This window comes from Peromyscus maniculatus, chromosome 16 (assembly GCF_049852395.1).
Source record: "Peromyscus maniculatus bairdii isolate BWxNUB_F1_BW_parent chromosome 16, HU_Pman_BW_mat_3.1, whole genome shotgun sequence".
NCBI lineage: Eukaryota > Metazoa > Chordata > Mammalia > Rodentia > Cricetidae > Peromyscus > Peromyscus maniculatus.
The window spans coordinates 31,070,148-31,093,237 of NC_134867.1; the positions used below are offsets into that span (position 1 = coordinate 31,070,148).

Sequence of the window (23,090 nt, forward strand, 5' to 3'; positions counted from 1 at the left end):
AGAGTCAGAGACAGTACATGACTGCAGAGGAAGTGTTTCCTGGGCAAACGAGGGCAGTTGCACAGATGACTCACAGTGACTGTGACAGCATGTGTAAGATGTGCGTGCACAAGATCGAGTCAGACAAAACCCCATCATGGAGCGGGGAAAAAGTCACAAAATTCCACCCCCAGCTGAGGAGCTATTAGCAACTGATGGCTTCTGGGACAGGGAGACTCAGTGTTTTGTTTTGTTTTGGTGTGTGTGTGTGTGTGTGTGTGTGTGTGTGTGTGTGCGCGCGCGTGCAAGCGCGCGCGCGTTTTCAGGAATTCGGCCCTTGAGAGGCTATCAATGCTCCAGTAGATGCCCCTATACCCATGTACATACTAGAAGCACTAAGTGGACTAAATAGTTTTTTTTTAAGAATGAATGAATGGATGGATGGATGGATGGATGGATGGATGGATGGATGGATGGATGGATGGATGGATAGATAGATAGATAGATAGATAGATAGATAGATAGATAGATAGATAGATAGATAAAACTGGCAAGTGCTAAAGTGCTAGGAGGAGCATTGATAGGGAGAGAATTGAAAACATACTTGATCAAAATACATTCTCAAGCAATAAAAGTTGCCCCAAATTCCGGGATTATAAGTACTTTTATTTTAGTTTATAAACAATCTATAAAAATTTACAGCTGGTATATAAAATAACCAAAATACTCTATACAGAATAACTTTTTGGTAAGCTGTAATATACAATTCATAAGGTAGCCATAAGTTTTATGACTAAAGACATGAATGTATAAAATTTAATGAACTAAATTAGAATGAATTTGATCATAATTTTAACATCAAGTGATCGTCAGAATTAATTTATATGCTGATCCAGTGGATAAAACTGTCTAAGACTCAGCATCCAACTCAAAATGTGCTATTCAAACATGTGCCAATTAAGAACATTTCAACATGTAAATTAATGTGTTTGATTCACTGTCCAAGAGTTTTGTAATCTGACCTAATGTGGTGGAAAGTATTTCAAAATTAAGAATTCTTACACTGAAAATACTGAAATGGCTAGCTTTAACTGAATATTTAGCCAAACGATAGTTGGTTCAAAAGAAGCCCACAAAGATAAATAACATTAAATTTAAAATATCTAATATAAAACTTTCATTTCCTACTCTGTTTTAATCTATTAAACAGTAAGGTTCACGTTACTTTTAAAATGAGTACATTTTAAATATTACAAATAGTTCTGTTTTTTAAAAAATCTGTGAGTACTTTGTCCAGTTTTCACTTTTAATTCATTTAATACTGATGATTTACAACAAGAAGATGCCCTGCTAGGTAATACCCAGGACCATGAAGAGTTTATTTAGGGCATATGCAAACAAGGAGTACAGCCTAGGGTTCAAGGCAGCAGAGTTCATGAGGTGGGATTGATTTAACTCTGTTTTAGGGTCGTAGAAACATATGTTGTCAGGACATGAACCAAAATTCAGATTTCAGATTCTGACTCCTCAGTGGATAATGAGCCTAACCAAGTGAAAAGTGGGGTAAATCTCTTAAAAGACTTTCTTAATTGTGTTGGAGAGATGCTCAGTGGTTAAGAGCACTTATTCTTGCAAAGGACCTGAGCTCCTAAGTTGCCTAGGCTGACCTTGAACTTGAGATCCTCCTTCCTCAGCCTCCTGAGTAAGTGGCATTGCATGTTGGCACCACCAGACCTGCTGCAAGCCTGGGCATTTTGATTGCCGCGGGGATCTTTACCGAGAGCCCAGGGCATCTTCAGAAATGCCGTAAGTAAACTAGGCGAGCTTAGGGAAAGTTCAGAAAACCAAGGAAGATGCCATGAAGAGATCATAGGCCCGAGAATTAAAAATGAGTCCGAGGTAAGGCAAGGAATTCTAGAAACTGTGTTCTCGGTAAACAAGTCAATGGAATCGGAAGAAATTAGGGGGTGCAGGGGTGGGGATACAGAGATGAGCAGGAAGAGAAGCGTGAGGTCAGCCAAGTCGGTGAGGGAGCAAGAAGGGTCAAGTCACAGAGGACAAGGACCCCAGGGGCTCCATTAGGAAGCTTGAGATGATCTTCTTTCACCTCTAAACTGAACATGTGGTGTCTTACCTCAAGCCGTCTCTTCCTTCTGAAAAGAACCCGGTGTGAACAGACAGCACCTCTTGAAATTAGCTTTTCCAGGTGTGAACAAAAGCGCAGTCTCAGCGCTCACAGGCCCCAGGGATTAGAGCTGTCGCTGCAAAAGTGACTGCAGGAGACTATCCCTACTTAACGCTATGCAGCAGAGCACGTAATGATTACGTCACATTAACTCTCTGTGGCTAATTCATCAAAAGTGCCCTCGGAGTCAGGCAGAGAAGCCACAGGAACGATTTGTCTGTGAACTGACAAAACCCGTAACTTGGACAGCTTTAAGTTTCAAGTTGAAGCAATCAAATGTCTGCCTGTTTGTCTATAAAAGATGTCTAGTCTCCGACTGTTTTTACTGTATTTCTTAAAATTACAGCAGAGGCAGTAAGTGTATCTATTTTAGTAAAAGTAAACAAGCGAAAAGGGGGCAAAAGGTTTGAATATGTTTCTCAAGTCGGCTCTACTGGGTAATAATATAGTCGAGAAGGACATTTGGCCCTGATGGCTTTCAGCTGTGTTCTTCACCACTGGGTCAAGCTGTCCCGTGTTTATACAGCCCACAGGTCAAAGGCCTTTTAAGTATGTATCTACACAACAGATCATAATTGCTGCATAAAAATACTTGTACTGCAGCAGCAGACCCCTCCTGTGCAACTCTTCTCTACTGACTTGTTAGCTAAAAGTAACAAAAGTTGTAATTTTTATCCTTTGTACATAAAACCACGGCCAACTTTAGATTTACAAATCAGATGAACTCCTTTTAACACACTTAGGATTGAAGTTCATTTTATAACGAAAGGCCTACTGGTAAATCTTATCCCTTTGGAGGGATATTTCACTAGGTGGTTGGGTCATAGAATTGGTGGTGTTTATTTATCAGTCTAGAGTGGGGAGTACGCTTTTAGATTTCTGTTAAATTTTCAGTCTAGTTTTTCTTAAAACAAGAAACTACTTAAAGCTCCTTAGCTCCCCCTACTGGCAATTTTGAGAACTTCACAACCAAACCCCTTAAACATTTCTGTGTACAAAAAAAAAGAAAAAAAAAAAACATTACTTAAAATCTAAGTAATTGTCACTGATGATTCCAGGAAAAATACCTCTCAATCATATTCCCATTGTGTTTTAAAAGAATATTGAATGTTCTCTAAGTTTCCACATGGAGATGCAATGTCATATAATTATAACGTATAATACAGAATGTAGAAAATAATTCAAGATATTGTCTGTGTCAGTCTTAAAAGTTTATTCATTTTTAGTCATAGTTGTATTTTTACACGTTTTTCAAAGATTATTTGCAAATAATTTTTATTTCCCACCTCAGTTCCTCTTCTGAATATACCAAATTTTAAAAATGTCCTCACAAATTACTAGGATTAATAAGTCGACACCAATTTTACATCCGTTATGAAAAATTAGTCACTAGCAACCATGTGATTTTGAACTAAATGTTGATTGTATATATTTAAGGAAATTGGGCACTCTATTTCTCTACAAATAGAGTTCTTAGGTGAGTCAGATATCAAGATATGCTCAGGAGGTTGCATTTATATGTATTTGTGCATACACACATAATTATATATATATAATGTATGTAACAATAATAAAGAAAAGATGCTGTCACAGCGTGGCAGAAGGACGTGAAAGGGATTTGAGGTGTGGTAGCTGGGAGGGGCTGGAGGGAGCAGAGAAAGTAGGGAAGAGAGGAAATTTTATTTCAGGTTAAATCACTGGGAATAAAAGAAAATACTAAAAAAAAGACAAGGATGGGAAAAGGAAAAATTAAAGTAAAGCTGAAGTTGCTAACTACAGGTACTTGGACTCTTTATAAAAACTACTGTGTCATAGTCTCCAACACAGGGTGTAGGGACTTGCATTTTCAAAAGTCTTCTGTGTTTGAAACCTTGTCTACAGAAGGTTCTGCACAGTGGTTATGCAAAGGATTATGTTTTTTCATCAGTAGAAAATAATTTCACAGTCTCAACACTATCTATTATATATTCACTTGTGTGATACCAATTGGTAGGAAGTCCTTAAATCATGTGTGGCTTCGCAATCTGCGTAGAGATTTTAGTTACTCATTTGAAAAGCTAGTATCTTAAGGAAGGACATCAGGAGATGAATATGTCTAAAATACATTTGTATAGGTGTATGAAGCTGTCAAAAATTAAATTAAAAGTATAAAACTGTAAAGCTGAATTATAAATACCAGCTGCACTCCCTTTATGGAATTTATTATGTATAACAAGTTTCTAGAAAATGAAATGTCACATATTAAAACATACAGGTTTTTTTTTTTAAAAAACTTGTCACCCAAACAGCAAAGCTCCAATATGTTCTAGGATTCTGATAGTAGCCCTTCCAGAGTTTGCATTACCACTGATGCTTCAGGACAAATTCTGAAGATGGCAATTGAATCCAGTGCTTCTCAGTAGCTTCCTATATATAGACTCTGACCCAACTAAGGAAGTATACTTTCAGTGTCTCGGGTCACCGTGTCCTTGCATGCCATCACATGTTGACATAACATTCACTACCTACCCTGCCCTCTTCCTCATCAGCCTGACACACTCTGTCACTCTTTTAGGTTTAACTTGAACATCATCTGAAGAATGGCATTAAGTCTCTATTAGCTGAGTCCAATGCTTCCTCTGTGTTTCCTGGAAGATCTTGTGGTTGTCTCCATCTCAGTATAGGCGTGTGACCACAGTTATCATGCCATTCTCCATATGCTCAGGCAAAGGCATACCTTTGGCATGGAATGGAGACTTACATCATGTCCATGCTATACAATTACAATATTAGCTTTTTTTTGTCACATGACTAACATGTCAGGTACCATGGTAAGTGCTCTACAAGCATCTTATTTAACCTTGAAATGTTTATCAAAGAGAAAGGGTTACTTCTATTTGAAGTATCAGTTAATCCCGAGGCTTACCAGAAACTTGCAAGAGGTTATGCAACTACTTGAATTAGAATCTGAGCAGGGATTTCCAATCCTAAAGATGGTATTCTAAAACTTCACAGCTAGTGCCTTTCTACAAGGACAATCTTGGTCTATTTTCTGTTTTTCTAAAAGACTCTCGCAGGTTATGCTTTAAACAATAGAAGCTTACTTGTCACATGGATCTGGAGGCCAGAAGAATGCTGCACTGGTGTCTCATGGGGAAGCTGTGGTTGCATAGGAAGTGACAGAATGGCCAGCCGGTTTGTGTGAGGCAGAGAGAGGAAATGGGACTCAACTCATTCTTGTTATCAGTAATCCCACATTCCCACAATAACCCATTGCCATGAGAGCAACACTCATCTATGTATGAGGGCAGAGTTCTCACAATGCAGCCACCCTTTCCAGGTCCCTTTAAAACTATGGTTACCATGGCAATTAAATTTTACCATGAATTTTAAAGGGAGGGCATTCAAACCCTAGCAGGCTGATTGTACTCAACTACTAATAGCGATTTCTCTTTGATGATTTCTACTACAACCTCCTCCTTATAGTTAAAACACTGTGGTGAAATGAATGTTCTTTTCAATATTAGACTACTTCACGATACAGTTCAGGAATACCTACACGTGGCCATGAGTACCATACACACACATTTCCAGTGAAGGGCAACACACACACACACACACACACACACACACACACACACACACACACACACCCCAGATTGTTTTAATTGGAATGCTTAGTTTGCAAAACTGCAAAAGAGTCACAAAATAACTATTAACCACATCAATGAAAACTCAGCAAGTCACTACAGTAGAAAGAGAAGTCCCTTTAATGAAAACCTTACAAAATTATCCCAAATTGCACGTGATTTTTAATGGACTGCAGCCACTCTGGGCATTTCTATTTTATTTCTTGGACAAGAGTAAAATATATTATTTATGCAGAAAAATAGTGAATATTTCCAACTACTAACACATGGCCTGTGAAGAAAAGAATAATGCCATTTTGTTTCCTCTTGCGCAATAACCCTCCACTGGGCAGCAACCATGTACAATGTGTTAGTTTCTTGTCTCTGTAGCAGAGCCGCCCTTTTTCACTCACTGCCCAGAGTAAATAGCTATTACTTGGATAATAAAGCCATAATACTGAGCTTCAAGATACTTCCAAAAATGTTTCTGCCTGTCTTAAGAAATGATCCTAATCAGTTTGCTAATAAGCAGAAATACTTTGGAAGTTGAATTTGTTGTCATAAGTAGCCAAAGAAACATATAAATCAAGCCATGACAGAGGAAGAAACAATACATTTCTTATGTTTCTAAAACATTATGACTGGGATCACAGCTGTACTATGTTGGACCATCATCAAGAGAACAATGTCAAACACTGGACTTCTGGGTAATTTCCATAAAAATAACATTTTGTTTAAGGTCAGTAATTCCTGTGGAACTTGGGAATGATTTTTGTTGGCTTTTTTTTTTTTTTTAAGAATTGAACTCTAACACCCTCTAGGTACCCCTCAATCTAGAAATACTATTTCATTCAATGCTTGCTTGCAAGCACCTCCTGAGGAAAAACTCCAGTGCATGAAAACTGGCATTCTCTCGTCCTGGGAAGCTTTATGGAACTTAAATTAGGCTACATAGTCAGGGAAGTTTTCTATTCAATTTTTGTTGTTGTTGTTTAGTTACCTCACTTAAGTCAGCTCTGCAAATACATAGTGTGGCCAGTGAAACCAACAAAAAGGCCTGGGGACTGTCTGTAGAGATCTTACCAATACCACAGTATTCCTTAAAGTGAAAAGAAAAGTGAAATTGATATATCAGTGGATCAGGAGTTCAGCTTAGAAGTAATAGTTGGCTGGTTTTGTTCCATTCTATATGCCTCAAATAACTTGATAGTTACTTTAGCTTCCTCTGGGCTCTCATTTTCATTAACAGTTCTACTAGCATTTGAAAATTGGACATGTATTTTGTCAAACTCAACAAGGCAAGGTTTGGCCTGAAGTGATTGGAAGGTTTTGTAGATATGGTCTCGTGGCAAAGCTATTCACGGCATAAAACTATTAATCCAAAGGGACTACTGTGACCTAGTATGCATATGAAGTATTAAGAACACCACTCCCTGGAATTCTGTAACCTGAGCATGAGAAAAAAGGAGCCAAACCACTGAATTCAATATTTGCAGCCTGTTTCAGGACATGAAAATATTTTGGTTCTCTCACACAAATAATTTTTCCAAAATGCTTTCCTCCATAGTGCCTCCTTGTAGGCAGACTGATTTCAAGTTTGCATGGCTCTGGGTGTGGGGTAAACTTTCAAGATCTGTCTCACTTCAAAGAGTAGTTGTTTCCAAGTTTTCATTTATTATGAATTTATTTGGGTATAAATAACTTCCTACTGGTACATATGTGTTAATGCATCTTACCAAAACCATGCCCTTAAAAATTACAAATTTTATGTAAAAAAAAAAAATCACCTGACCAAAGTTAATCCCCTATTCTTAAGGAAATAGGAGAAAATGTATCCAATTTGATGTCTTGGCAAAATACTCACCAAAACTTTTTGTGATTATCAAATACAATTGAATAAAATTTACTGTTTATGCTGGCTCCACATGGGATACAATATGCCTACTCACACCAATACCTTTACAGGCACGTTGATGTCACTTGAAAAACTACCTCATAAGCCGGGCGGTGGTGGCACACGCCTTTAATCCCAGCACTCGGGAGGCAGAGGCAGGTGGATCTCTGTGAGTTTGAGGCCAGCCTGGGCTACCAAGTGAGTTCCAGGAAAGGCACAAAGCTACACAGAGAAACCCTGTCTCGAAAAAACCAAAAAAAAAAAAAAAAAAAAAGAAAGAAAGAAAAACTACCTCATGATATGAGTGTGAACTAAATCTATACTACACACCCACTTGAAGGTCAAGAGCCTCCGTGGAATTCAGCATATATCTGAGAAATAACTGCTTGACTGATTAAAAACAAAATGTTCCTGTCCAAAATGTAACTTACACCATAGCAGTATCGAGAGATTGTATTCAACCCACCCTGCACACAGAGAAATTGTGATACAAATTAATTTCAGTTTGTACTAAAATAAAACGTAATTATCTTGGTATGCATCATGAACTCTTATTTCCATATTTGTTATACAAATCAATTCCCTTCTCTTAGGTAACATGCGAATGACACCACAGCTTCCAAATATGTAACTGCTATTTGTAAATGTGAATACAAAATAGTGCCTTAAATATAAACCAGATAAATGTACATATTAATAGAGCTTTCAGATGGTAAAAATAATGTAAGTTTTCATTAAATATGCATAAGTGACTATCATATAAAATAAATTCTTTAATTCTATTAGACATAAAAATTCTATTGGTTTGACAAAAGCCAGCTTAAACAGTATATATTTGTTATCTATGAGTATAATATATACCTTGAGAAAAAAACTGATATTTTTATAATTTAGAATAACCAAAGAGAATGTAACTGAATAAAATTTATTAAGTAAATGAATGTCCTTTTATTTCAGGAAAAAAAGGAAGGGAGAGAAAACGGAAAAAACTCAATAAAGAAGAGAGAAAGGATACAAGCTCTGACAGCAAAGGCTTGGAGTCCAGCAGAGAGAGCCCCGAGCCACGGGAAAACAGAGACAGACAGCAGCCGAAGAGAAAAGCCCAAGAGAAACCACAGAAATCGGTATCAGTCAGCACTGTACACTAGAGGGTCCCGTGAGGTTACTGTAGACTCATGATGCTGCTATCTCAACCAGATGCCCAGGACAGGTGTTCTAGCCATTAGGACCACAAATGGACAACACATCAGCTACCGCTCTGTCTAAACAACATTCCGAATAGTTGCTATATTCTTCATACAAGCATAGTTAACGGCAAAGAGCCAAATGTTCAAAGAAGGGATACTCTCAGATGGTTATCTTACATGCTTCTGTGTATTTTTAAAAGATGAGAAAATTTGTACATAATTATCAATAAGCAATAAGCTATCCTCAATGTAATGATGATACCCAGAGAAGAAACATCTTTTCCCTGTAAGAATTATTCTTCAAGTAATTGTCTTTAAGAAGCAAAAGATAATTCTGCAACTTCAAAGAGACAGTGTCCCTCCAAACAAAGGTCAGGGGAGAGAAACATCACTCCAAGCACAGGGTGGATTTGTCCAGATCTAGTGAATGCTCAGAATTAAGGCCTGGCATTTGGAATCCTAGAGTTTATCATCCAAGAAGCAAGTGTTTTTAAGATTATTTCTATTGCCCTCATCCTGTACTTTTGCAAGAAACTGAGTGTGCATAACAGAGTTAAATAGACTGTGTGGGATGGGAGTAAGGCAAACTGTGGAAGAAATCATAGAGGTGGAGATTATCTGTGCTTTCCAGAACTGTGAAGGGTTGTGATCACCTGGAACAGGTCTCCAATCTATGTTAGCACTGTGTGGTTGATCGTCTGCTACACCTCGGTTTATATAAGTCTGTAAACATGTACCTGTAACTTTCTTCCAAAAGCAAAACCATACTTATTAGAAGAAAATTCTGACTTTATAGAAAACAAAACTAGTGTGAGGAGAATGTGACATGTTTGCAAAAGTGTGTATTTTCTTTCTTAAGGAAGGAAAAACAATTTTATTACCTGCTTAAGGGTCCACCTGAAACTAAAGGGTTACTACTTTCTAACAAGGTGTATCTAGTAGGGGAGAAAGCCACCACAATAAATATATTTGTTAATAGTTTTTAAAGCTTGGTTCACTTTGTTTTATTGGGTAAGAGTTAGAGACTCAAGAAGAATTCTGCTCTATGGATGACCTGTGTCTGAAATAATTGAGAAGATGAGATTCTCAATGTTTCCTTTTTGAATGCACCATTACCTGAGCCAATGGAAACTTACTTATGGGATGCTAGCAGATATTTATTAATTTTTTCTTACTTTAATAAAAAAATGTATTATGGGCACATGAGCCTACATAAATGATCCCACTGCCCCTCTCCTTCATTTCTTAGAGATGAGCACCTTGTGTGTTGATCCCTCCTACATCTTCAACATTTAGCTTTTCTTCTCCATATTTTCTCAGTCTGTGGATCTCTTTGGGGAACTGGAGTCACCCTAGCAGAAGGTCTCAGCCATGTTTGCCCAGAGGACCCAGCCAGTCTGGAACAGAAGGAGGGATCTCTGAGTGTGCAGCACAGGCTCTCATGACCTACTTTAGCCTTCTGCGGCAACAGGAGGATGTGCAGCCACTCTGTGTACCATGCTTCGGGCCCTCTCAAGGTCGCTTCCTTCTGAAGAAACCACAATGAGTCGGCCTCCTACCTGTCTGTCTCCGGACACCCTTTCTTCACCAACTCTATTGCTTGTATGGGCTGCTTGGCTTCAATGGTTTCCCACTTCTCTTTTCCTCTTGTAAGATATAAAAGTTTTAAATAGTTTATTACTGTTTCTTACTCCGGTGTTTCTTTTCTCGTTTGCATGTCATACACTTACCAGTCAACTGGATCTATACCCTCTATTTAGGAGAGTTTGCATTCAATCTTCGTATAAAATTCACATTACTCAAGGGACCCCATGCTCCAGAATTATGTTAAGTGGAACTATGTCCCCAGTTAAGAACTTTTGGATGTATCAAACATCGTAACTGTTTCAGTGTTATCTTATTGATTGTGAGTCACACTCAATATTTTTACATATATTTCTCTTTATCAATATCTTTGCTCTTCCAACAACACTTCCCAAGGTCTAGGAAAAGGATACAATCCATCAAATATGGAGCAAACAGGCAAATTATTGTCATGTCTTCCCATATGGCCCTTTATACCACAAAACATTTATATCTTTGATGCAACACTTAAATAAAAGTACAAGAGAAAACAAGTTACAATTAATATTAATCATACATTAGATAGAATATACATGAAGATATATGATAACTTCTATTAATATTTTAATCTACTCTGGTCGATCCTTAAGCATAAGAAATCATATAATATTCAAATAAACAGCCTTCCTTGAGCAAAGTCTCATTCACTGTGCATCATAATGGGTTTCATTGCATGCCCATACATTTTTTCACCAACTGATGGAAAACTTCTTGCACTCACCTTAAAAAGCATTGTTGATGGTAACAAATATCCAGGAAATTCTTGATCTAGAAATAGAATTCAAAGAGTAGAACATCACAAATCTGTCAATACCCTGCTCATACCCTTGCCCTTGTTTCCAAAGTCTACCCATCAAATTCCAAAGTCTAGCTTTATAACTATCCTATCACCAGAAGGTTTAGGTTATAATCCTAGGTCAACAGCCATTGGTATTAACACCTGGGGTCTCCATTTTTTTAGTGCAACAAGAGAGAGGGGGATCTGGGCCAGGGGACATTTAGCATTTCTTCCACTTCATGGCAATGCTCCTAGTGAATCTTCACTAGTAAGAATGTTCTTGTGAAATGATCCTAACGCTGCTTTTCACAAAAGTGGAAATATATACAATGGAGTAGACTGAACTTCACTGCTCCAGTGTTATGGAAATATGACTGACTAATGCTAGTGTTATTCAAATACTAAAATAAATAACAGAGGGAAGAAAAAGGTGTATTAAATGGCTACTGGCAAGAATAGAGGCTGGTCCTCACAAAATTAAGGGGAAAGAAAGTGGAGAGCATGTGTCATATTTGCACATAGATAGCCAATGTTAGTGCCTGAATTCTGCTGTTTATTGGGTTACAATTCTGTAACCCTGGACCAGCTGTGCAGCCTTTCACAGTCGCCATTCTCTCTGGCAAGAATATAATGAGAATAAAAAGACTCATGACTCAATAGAAGAATAATTATTCCGTAGACAAGTAAATTTCAAAACACACACACACACACACACACACACACACACACACACACACACACAAAACAACTAGTGTCTACAAGTCAAATATGTAAATAAATTTTATTGTTTGATTAATATATGGAATTCCAGAAAGTATACATGTGTAATGATTACCAGAAATAAATATAAGTACAAGAGTTGTGGAAACAGCAGTAGTAACTCAAGAATGAATACAAATTTGCAATTTGCCTTCTAAAGAATGGGCACATTTTCTAAGTAGGCATAAGTAGAGACACTCCATCTCTCCTATAGTTGTATTTCAATAGCAAAATGATCGGCTAAGTTCTTTCTCAGTAGTATTGCAACTGCCTTTAGACAAATTAAGGAGGAAAGAATTCATTCTCAGGCAAATTTATTATGGGGTATAACTTCTCACATGCTACAGGAGTATGTGTGGAATTCATCTTACACGCAAAGGCTAATTCAAGTCGTTAGATCAACTGAGAATTCCCATGTTAATTTTCTTCACATTTATTCACTGTGCATCATAATGGGTTTCATTGCATGCCCATACATTTTTCACATGCGTGCATGATGTATTTTGATCACATTCACCCTCAATTACCTGCTCTTGTCCACCTCCTACTCTTGGTGGACCTTTCATCTTCATAAGTAGGTCCACTTCTACTTTTATGTCCTTCCGGTTGGTTTGTTTTATTTTGTGGGGTACACAGGCACCTTGCCAGTAGCTGTACCATTAAAGAAAAATGCCTCTTTCTGCCTCCTTTAACGAGTTATAAATCCAAAGATAAGGGTGGGACCCCATGATCTCTCCTTCCCCAGTGACATGCTGTCAATGAACGCAATCGCATGCAGATGGGCACAGAAAATCACAACTGCTGGGAGTTTCGGAGTGCCAAGAAGCTGGTGCTCCACAGCTCCACCCCTTCCTTCCACTCTTATATTCTGTCCACACTTCTTCCATGATATGCCATGAACTTCAAAGGGGATGATATAAATGTCCCATTTATCACTGAGCCTTCAATAGTCACTCAGAATATTTTTCCATTTTAATCAATGATAACCTATCTCACTAACTTAAGAGAGTAGTTATATATTATATTCCAATGTTTTTATTGTTGTTTTGTTTGTTTGTTTGTTTTTTTAGAAAAAAGAAACAGCCAGATCTCCTCTAAGGTAGCCAATAATGTTCTCAGTAAGATATATTATGCGATTATGCCCAAATGCCTCTAAAGAAGTTAGTAGTGTCCACATTTCACAAACAAGAGGCTTGAGGCACGGAGAACTATGTCAAAAATCACATGATGATAAGCCTGGAAGTCATTCCCATCTCGGGCCAACTCTAACCTCCCTTCATTATAGTTTTTAAAGTCATTTAATTTTAGTTCCAAGATGGACTATAACATGTCATGATCTAGAATCTACCTCATGAAGAAGACTGAGAAATTCTATTAGAGGAATGACCCAGGATAAGACTTACCCCTGAACCAGACCCCAATGTATATGGTTCCTCGTGTGGTAGGGTAATAAGTGAATGCAACAAGAGGCAAGAAGACTAAAAAGGAGACGTGAACATCATGTGCCATCGGGGGGAAAAACAAAGATCAGGCCAAAGGAGATGAGCAGGTTGGAATCCTTGGAAGGCCTCCAGCTTTTGCAGCCCTTTATTCCTCTGGAGCAGATCTCAACTCAGTTGTTCTCTGTTTGTTCATACAGTGCTGACCGTCACTGTCACCTTTTTCTTAGTTCTCATGCAGATATGTATAAATGCAGAAATGGATCTTCACTGATGGAACAACAAAGCAAGCTCAAAGAATTCCTGGTTGTCTTTCAGACACCAAATACACATGTTCTCATGTTCACGAATCCTTGCCAGTTCATCTATTACATGTAACAAAGAAAGAAATGAGGGTCAGTGAGAGACAGGGAGGAAAGTCAGAAAGGCGTGAAAGAGGAACTCCATGACAGCAATGACTTTTATTCCTAGCCATGAAGACACAGGGACAAGAGACCCTTAAGTAGTACAATTATCCCATTCTCTAGGAAATCAATGGCATACGCACTTCAGCAGACAGAATTACAGGGCCATAAAATAATCTGGCATATAAACAACTTCAGTATCTGTAGTTGTAAGCATTACTCAAAATGAGAGAAAGTAAGGCAGTTTGGCAGATAAAGGTGCTTAGCCTCAAGCCTGACAACCTAAGTTTGACCCACCTTGAACCCGCAGAGTGCAAGGACAGGACAGACTCTTGAAAGTTGTTCTCCGACTTCCATGTGTGCTTAATGGCATCTGTACTCCCAACACATGCATGTGCACAAGCACACACACACACAAAATCAAACAATCAATGAAAAGAGATTAAATATTTTTTGCATTTATCTTATAATATTATTTTTATTTTATTTTATTTTATTTTACAATATAATTTAATTAAATGTTTTTATTCTTTGTTTTGTTTTTTTTCCCTTTTTCAACATAATAATTTTACTGATTATTTGGGAATTTTAAACAATGCATCCTGATCACATCAGACTCCCGTTCCTCTCAGGTCCACCCTCCCAGCTTTGTGCATCCCCACCCCCCAAAAAAATACACCAAAGACTCATAATAAACTTTTATTTGTAAAGATGGAGAACTGGCAAATGTCAGGAAAGGTTTTAACTTTCCATGTTGAGCAGATTGCTTTCCTACTCTGTTCCTCACACTGCTACCACACTGGGGATTTTATTCTTGGAGGAAATTATTCAGATCCTTCCCCAAAAGGAGTTAATGGAAGTGCTAGTGCCTGAGGTGAGCACTCCTTTGAGAACTCAGCCAATCCCTCGGTTTGCTTTCTGAAGCTACTGGCATTGGAGTTGTATTAAGAGTGTCACAAGAAGAACAACTGCAAATATTGTGACACCCAAAAATAATAAAACAAACTCTACTAAATCTTGCATCTTGAACCAGAGTCGTTTCTGAGTCAGTGAGTACTACCAGATGTGGTCTTCCCAGGCCTGCTTGAACCCCAAGCTGCCCACCATCTGACCTCTAAAGAAGAAAGTCTCTAAAGAAGACAGATTTCAAATGCTTCAGCAAAGCATGTTTCAGATTTATCCGAAGCAGCAGTGGGTGTAGTGTAGGATCCTAGAGGAGATACAGACAGGTAGGATCACTTTAGGGAAGTGAGTCAGTTTCAAGCTGGGAACTCTGTGTTCTTGATTGCCGGTTTCCTTTCAACACTGTAGTTTTACTCTGAGGAGAGGAGAGCAAACTACAACAGTAAAGTAACAGTTGCACTTGTTGACTATGGAATATTGAGAGAACAGCCTGTTATGTCCTCATAAAAGGGTTATGAAAACACTTCTGAGCTATGTATACAGAACATCTAATAGACCCCAAAATGGTGTTATTTAGAGAAATGAAGAAATTTTTTTAGAGCATGCTTGACTAGGATCTCTAGATAGTCCAAATTTATGTCATCAGATCCATGATCATTAGAACAGATCATTTGGTCACAAGCATTCTTGAAGGTCTTGAATATTTGCTTCCATGCCTATACCTTTCCCAACATCGCTCTCCAAGAAATCAGCCAAGTGGATAACAGATAAAGACTAAATTAACAAGGTATATTAGGAATCAATAAGTTATAAAGTAAAATTGCTGTAACAGGAATGATTTATTCCATGTTTAGAGTAGTTACTTTGAGACATGAATATAAAACAAGCAAATAGATGCACTTTCCATTCATCAGAAAGGCACCATGTAAATAAGTAAGCCAAGCTGGTGGCTAGATAGATTCTGTCATTCTGAATGTATAGCAAATTACTGACAGTGTTGTGACACCGTAGCTATCAGACTAAATTTGAATATTCTAAAAGTATTATCAAGTCTCTCAGTGGGGCTTAAAGGTTTGTATTATTTTGTAATACCTCATATATCACACCTGGCATTCATAATAAATACTAATGCTTTCTATTTAGTACAAATAAAATAAAAATATACTGTTATTTTTCAGGTTGATTATTTCTTTTCTTTTTTAAAAAAAATAAAGTATTAGTACCTAACTCCCCTCCCCCAAAAAAATACCAGAAAAGGAAAATATACACAGTTAACCAAGTACAAATTCACATAAATTAAGAGTGATTTAATGATCAACTTGAAAGAAAGCTTTTGTCTGTAACCATCAGCAATAAGTTCCTGGTCTGGGCAGAAAAATCCAGGTCACCATGCAGCAGTGTTTCAAATGACCAGAAACTAAACTAAACCTCATCTTGAGGAGCATTCAACCATGAAGTCCCCAGTTATAATGGCTAGCCACAGGCTATGTGTGGGTCGAGGGGACTCGTTCTGGGAATGAAACCATTTCAGTTCCTCAGAGAAAAAGTACCAGGTAGATAGGCTTTTTCTTTTGTCAGCTAGAAATACAAGCAACAACAACAACAAAAAAAAATGTTAAACATAAGAATACTTCAGGAAACTTCTCTTCCCCAGCTGCCTCTAGAAGGGAGGAAGTAGCCATGTAGCGTGCTGAAGAGGGTTGTGAGAAGTGGAGATCCCCACAGATTCAGCCTCCTGCAAAGGTCTCTTCTGGCTCTACAGACATCAATGAAACGCTAGGGAAAGTCCCCAGCACGTCCCCAGCCTTCCGCGGATCTCAGATTCCAGGTGCCCTGGGCCCCTTAGCTGGGTTTCTTTTGAGGGAAACCAAGCACGCTGTGAGGGACAGAACAAGGTGAGTGAGGAAAAATGAATCAGTGTTGTTTTATAGTATAAAAGAATCGTTGAGATAAATGCTATTCAACATGAACCGCCAAAGCGGCCCTGTGTTAGTCAAAGGAGAGAAATGAAAACTTGGCTGACCTTCGTCTTCTGCCGTCATAATATAACACTGTGTAGTTTGCCACGCACAGAAGGGAAAGAGAGTCTTCCCTCTACTGGTGTCTCCAGCCACTTTGATTGACAACTAGAGACATTTGTTGCTTCTACGGTCTCTTGGCCTAAGTGTCCTTTGAGAAACATCAGTGTTCCAGGCGACATACAGTCAACTGCTCTCTATCCATATGCCTTGAGACACTCCATCTACTCCAGTCTCACCTCTGAGGGCAGCCAGACTCAGAAGCAAACGTGTCTAGTCTGTCATCCACCCCACCACGGATTTCCCCCATCTCCCCTGCCAGGTAACAGCTCCTTGAGCTCATTTCTCACAAGGTGAACTTTACAAAACTTCCACTATTACAAACACAAACCGAAAAGGACAAAACAGACTTCTCATAACAAAAGGAAATGAGGGGTAAGAGGAACTCGCTGGAGGAAGCCAGACATGCCGTTTCTCTGGTGCTGTGTAGCTTAGCCCACACCCAAAGTAAATTGTCTTCACTTCACGAAGCTGTCTCTCTATAAATAAACTCCCCGATGTATCTCTAAAACATGAACATCTTGGACTGTCATAATAAACATTGCAAAATAAATACGAAATAACATCTGGAAGAAAGGCTTTGCACGCAGTGGGGTGAGAGGGGGAGCTGACGTTTCTTAGTACTGCTAATAGAGAATGGATTTCTTTCTTTTCTTTTTTTTTTTAATTTGAGGAATGTTTTCCACTATTAATCAAAGCCAACCAAAGAGTGAATTGGTTTTACTTTAAAATCTTAAACTATCTTCTCACAAGGTAAGTTAATATGGCAATATGTGTTAATTCTTTTGTTTTCTATTATTTGTAACCAGTTTAAGAGGCATCCCTTTACTAAGTCAGTTCATTTAGATAGGAAAATGGTTTATATTTAGTTTTAATTATTTCTATACTTAGCATAAAGGAAAACTATGTCTTCTTTTTCTTTTTTGGCTAAAAACCCCCACAAAGGCTCAAGTATAATGTGTTATCAAGGCACAGCATGTCTATTGTAAGAGGATATCATTGTGATTATGGCATTAACCCCTTCTCATCACAGTAAGCGAAAGGAGCAAGTTTCATGGACTTCCTGTACGCATTCACCTGTGTGTAGTTCCCCCATTCAATTCATGTTTTTAAAGAGACACGATAGATAACCAACCTCCTTTCCTAGGCAAAATGATTACACAGATGACTCCAATCGCTCCAGGTAAGTTTAATAAATATATAGACCCTTGTACCTCAAACCATTTTACTTACTTTATGTAATGCTCTAAATAAGATCTTTGTACATGGTCCACTAGGCATTATATCTCTGCTATCAAAGAAGCCAAAGCACTAGAAATTGATATAATGCATGAGTAAATTATAATACCTCCTCAAAATCATTATGTCTTATTTATAACAACCAATAAAAATTAAAATGAGGTTCTAGAGTGAAGGCTCAGTGGATAACAGCGCTTCTTGTTTTGGCAGAAGACCTCCTGTGTTCAATTCCAAACACCAAACAGCAACTCACAACTGTCCATCAAGTGCAATTTCTGGGGTTCTGACACCCTCTTCTGACTTCCGTGGGCACCAGCCATGTACAGATATGCATGCAAGCAAAACACTCATATACATAAAAAAACTCAAATCTGAAAGAAAATAAATAAAAATGGAACCACTCCCAATTTATTTTCCCTCATTTATTTCTTATTCCCAGTCACAAATCTCAATATTAAAATATATAGATATATACTTGTTACATAGCAATATTTGATTTTTGTAGAAGTGTTTTTAAAGCGCATGTGTCTCTCCTTCCACAGAGTAGCATTTGGCAGAGAAAGATCATTTAGCTGAGCCTGAGATGTGCTTTCATCTGCTCATTTGCTCACAGTCTGTTCCTAGTGACATATAGTTGTGTATTTCTCAAATGTTCCAAACCAAATCAGCACAATGAGTTTTACTTTAACATTTTTTTTCTTTTAAAGATAACAACCATTTCATCCAGTACGCCATACCTTTGGTGAAATTGACCTAATTACTATTTGTAGGTGGACTGCATACAGCCTGGCCTAAATTCCAGATTCCCCTTCCACAGATGTACCCAAGGAATTAGTTGCAATAAATTTAAAAGGATCATCCTGATTTTTCATGATTAATAATTTAAACAAAAGTAAAGATGGATTCATACTGTGAATTTCAAGAGGACTGTTTTCATTTTGCACATGCTTCTCAGGGTAACACAGAAAAAACATAACCAGCCAAAAATAAATATTCCATAATTCAACAGAAAGGAAGGGAGAGGACAGAGGGGCAGAGAGGAAGGAGAGAAGAGAAGTAGCAAGCAGGGACACCACCAGGCCTTTGTGTGTGCCTCTTCACAGGGTCCTCCATCCACCCCCTGCAGAGAATTTGCTCATCTGTTCCTCTTTCTCTCCCAGTTGGCCTGCCTCATCTGACTGCCTCCAGGGACAGCCAGATGCACTTCTAGAGAAGCTGCCAAGATGAACTGTCAGATGGAATCGTTGGAGAACATGGGACACCAGTTGGGGTGAGGGGCTGTTGGGTTAGTTAGTGGGAAAAGCACAGGCTTTGAGAACAGGGAGACGTGCAGTTTAAATCTCTCTATTGTTGACCCGCAACATTGGAGAAATTGCTTAAGCTCTGATTCTCGGTATCTCCGCACACAAAAGGAACAAATTATTACAGACTGCAGAGAGTTACTGCATGGGATAACAAAATAAAGAATGTGGCATGTGCAACACAAGATAGGTCCTCAGTGAACTGCTGCTTGTTAGGTTTGCTATGAACATTGTTTAAAACAGAATTTTCAAGTCAATCTAAAATAGAAACACACAAATATATATGGACACATACATACATAGCAAACACACATCTGTATTCCTTTCACATCTACTGATTGCCAGGCAACATGCTTGGTATTCCTGATGTAAGCCCATAAGACCATTTGTCATCTTCCTAGATGAAGGAGCACACATTTATATCCATATGCTATTAATGTGTTTTTGCTGATGTGCATAATGGTGTCGTGGTCAAGAGGAAAGAGGCCTTCACCCAGCTGTGGATGGAAGAGAAGTCAAGGATGACCGTCTGGGCCCTGAACCTGCTCCTCGAATTTGACTAAATTTTCTTTGATAGGGAAGCAAAGTAGAGAAACAATGGACTGGGTGGCGCAGGCCATGAGAAGACATATTTTAAAAAAGGGAATTTGCTGTTGGAAGAATTAAAGACTCTGGTAAGGAATTTAGGAGGTGTGTAGACAGGTAACCAATGACAAACAGCCTTATATATATGAGAAAGTTCTTGAAAACAGTGACGAGGTTTTTTTTTTTTTTTAAACGTTTATGAAAAGACAATGGCATGGTTCCTTTTCTTTTTCAACATATTGTTTAGTGGAGATGAACAAGTGGATTTTGCTAAGAATGAGTCAAGACTGATGAGCAACAGTTTTGAACAGTGAAGTATAAAATAATAGTCAAATGCACAATAAATGGAGATTGAGACAATGTAGAAAAAAGATGAAGGAAAGGACAGACATAAGGAACCAGTGAAAGATACTGGCCATGACACATGACATCCAGTAAGAGAAAGCAGGCAAGCCAAATGAATCCTGTGTTTGAAAAGGGGGGAAAAAGGCCAAGTAAAATTAACAATATTAAAAGTAAATAGGTCAAAAACCAAGCAAATGATGATACAGAAACATTAAGAATATCAGTAAATCAAATATTACAATAAAATCAAGCTATTGAAGATTGACATGTCCACCTGGATTTGTCAAGATGATAAACTTTCATGAATTATTTCAGTGAAATCAGAAGGCTAGAATCAGGGTCATTTTATGTTGAGAAAGGAATCAAACTTAAAAAAAAATGCAGATGTGGAATGAAGGCAACTCCAGAGAGAAGCTCTGCAGTTAGTGGGTAAGAAAGGAGACTCAAGGCAAGGCTGCATTATGGTATGATTTACTTAGGTCTGCTCTACTTTTGGTGGTGGTAGCAGTATTGATGGTTATTTTGGGGGGTGTTAGAAGTGCATTTATTCAGCAACAATGATACATTTGGAATTACAACACAGTGGGTATAATCAGATTATTCTTTGGGCCACCAGCTCACAAATAATGATACAGAGACTTCTTATTAATTGTGAAAGCTTGGCCTATAGCTTGGGCTTGTTCCTAACTAGCTCTTACAACTTAAATTAACATGAATATTTTTATCTATGTTCGTTTACATGGCTCAGTTACCTTTATTCTGTATTGTCCATCCTGCTTCCTCAATGTCTGGTTGGTCACCTGCCTTTTTCTTCCCAGTGTTCTCTCTGCTTGGAAGTGTCACCTCTCTCTCCTGTCTAGTTATTGGCTGTTCAGTTTCTTATTATACCAACCACAGCAATAGATCTTCACAGTGTACTAATATTCCACAACATTTCCCCCTTTTGTCTAAATAAAAAGGGAAGATTTTAAGTCTAACACAGTAAAACTGTATATAATAAGAACAATTATTGAGTTTGAATCACAGTACGACAGAGGACTGGGCGCTGGGATCCTGCTGTGCGTCCGGCTGGCCTCGTCTCTTTCTCTCTTGTCCAATCTGCGTCAGGATCCGAGATGGCTGGCGGTAAGGCTGGAAAGGTCAAGACATAGCGGTTTCCTGCTCGCAACTAGCCGGCTTGCAGTTCCCTGTGGGCCATATTCATTGACACCTGAAATCTAGGACAACCAGCCATGGACATGTGGGTGTGACCAACGCTGTGTGCAGTGCAGCCATCCTGGAGTACCTCACCGTAGAGGTACTAGAGTTGGCAGGAAATGCATCAAAAGACTTGAAGGTAAAGCATATTACCCCTCGTCACTTGCAGCTTGCTATTCATGGAGATGAAGAATTGGACTCTGATCAAGGCTACAATTGCTGACAGTGGTGTCATCCCACACATCCACAAGTCTCTGATTGGGAAGAAAGGACAACAGAAGACTGCCTGAGGATGCCTGGATTCTTTATTATCTCGGGACTCTAAATATTCTTAACAGCTGTCCAGGGTCGGTGATTCCGTGGACTGTATCTCTGTGAAAAACACAATTTTGCCTTTTTGTAATTCTATTTGAGCAAGTTGGAGGCTTAATTAACCTTCCAACCAACCATATTTCTGCATTCGAGTCTTAACCATATTTAAGTGTTATTGTGGCTTCAAAGAAGCTATTGATTCTGAAGTAGTGGGTTTTGATTGAATTGAATGTTTTTTAAAAACTGTTTGGATTTTAATTGTGATGTAGAAGTTATAGTAACAAACATTTGGTTTTGTACAGACATTATTTCCACTCTGGTGGATAAGCTCAATAAAGGTCATATCCCAAAATTTAAAAAAAAAAAACACCACCTTGCACAGCCTTGGTACAGTGGGAAGGGGCTTGGACCTGCCTAGGCTCAATATGCTGGGTTCTACTAACTCCCTATGGGAGACTTCAATTTAGGGGATGTGAGATGGCTTGGGAAAAAGGACTGGGGGTGGGAGGATGGAGGAGGGGGGATCTGTAAATAGTATGTGGAGTGAGTAGAAAATTTCTTAATAAAGAAAAATGAAAGAAAACAAAGAACAATTATCAAGTAAGAAATACATTCGCAATGTACAGTCCATTAGTATTTGGCAAATTCAGAGAAAATACTCCATTATCTATCTTACCTTTGTGAGTCCAAAGTTTTGTACCTGATTTATTTTCTATCAAAACTACAGAAAATTGTAACTATCAATGTCTAATCTTCAAGCTCATCAGAGACCTGAGAAGGTTATAATAATATCTGATTAAACAGGAAGTGTAGAACAAGCAACTTCCAAAACTAAGAAATAACAGAAACATTTGGCTGCCTGGAGAGTCAACCTAAGGTTCCCCTGCAATGTTGGGACATCCATCTTTGGCCTGTGGTCCTAGAATATCTGAACACTTCTCTGTAAAGCAACAATTTTGAAGGACTGTCCTACCTTGTCTTGGCAAAGTTTGGCAATGTCCTTCTTTTGTGTCCTGCTTGTCCAGGTTGTACAGCATTCTGTCAGCAGTCAAGGCAAGGAAAATTTCTTTGTCCAGTGGCAAATTTGCCAGAAATAAAAGCAAACTCCATATCAAAGTTCTTTATTGCCATCATCCTCTTTTGAAGTGAATTGGTGCTGCCAGGAGCAGACATGTCTCACTGTCACAAAAAAAAAAAAAAAAAAAAAACACATTTTAAATGTCACATTCTTTAGGTTTCTGAAGTGTCTGAAGACCATCTATCTATTTAAATAT

General features: G+C 38.3%; 1 protein-coding gene and 1 pseudogene across 2 annotated transcripts in view; both read left to right on the top strand.

Moving 5' to 3' along the window:
* Positions 1 to 22,183, top strand: part of Rspo3 (R-spondin 3) — a 97,575-nt gene extending 75,392 nt beyond the window's left edge. Inside the window, exons 5-6 of one of the 2 annotated variants that reach the window (XM_016009729.3) lie at positions 8,624 to 8,790; positions 10,174 to 22,183. In XM_016009729.3, the coding sequence (XP_015865215.2) occupies positions 8,624 to 8,790; positions 10,174 to 10,209 (203 nt within the window). In that variant the 3' untranslated portion in view covers positions 10,210 to 22,183. Of the gene's footprint in view, positions 1 to 8,623; positions 9,841 to 10,173 lie in introns of those variants that run through there. The other variant, XM_016009730.3, reaches the window with a different exon arrangement.
* Positions 21,423 to 22,183, top strand: LOC107403003 (histone H2A.V pseudogene; annotated as a pseudogene).
* Positions 22,184 to 23,090: the final 907 nt, after the last annotated feature.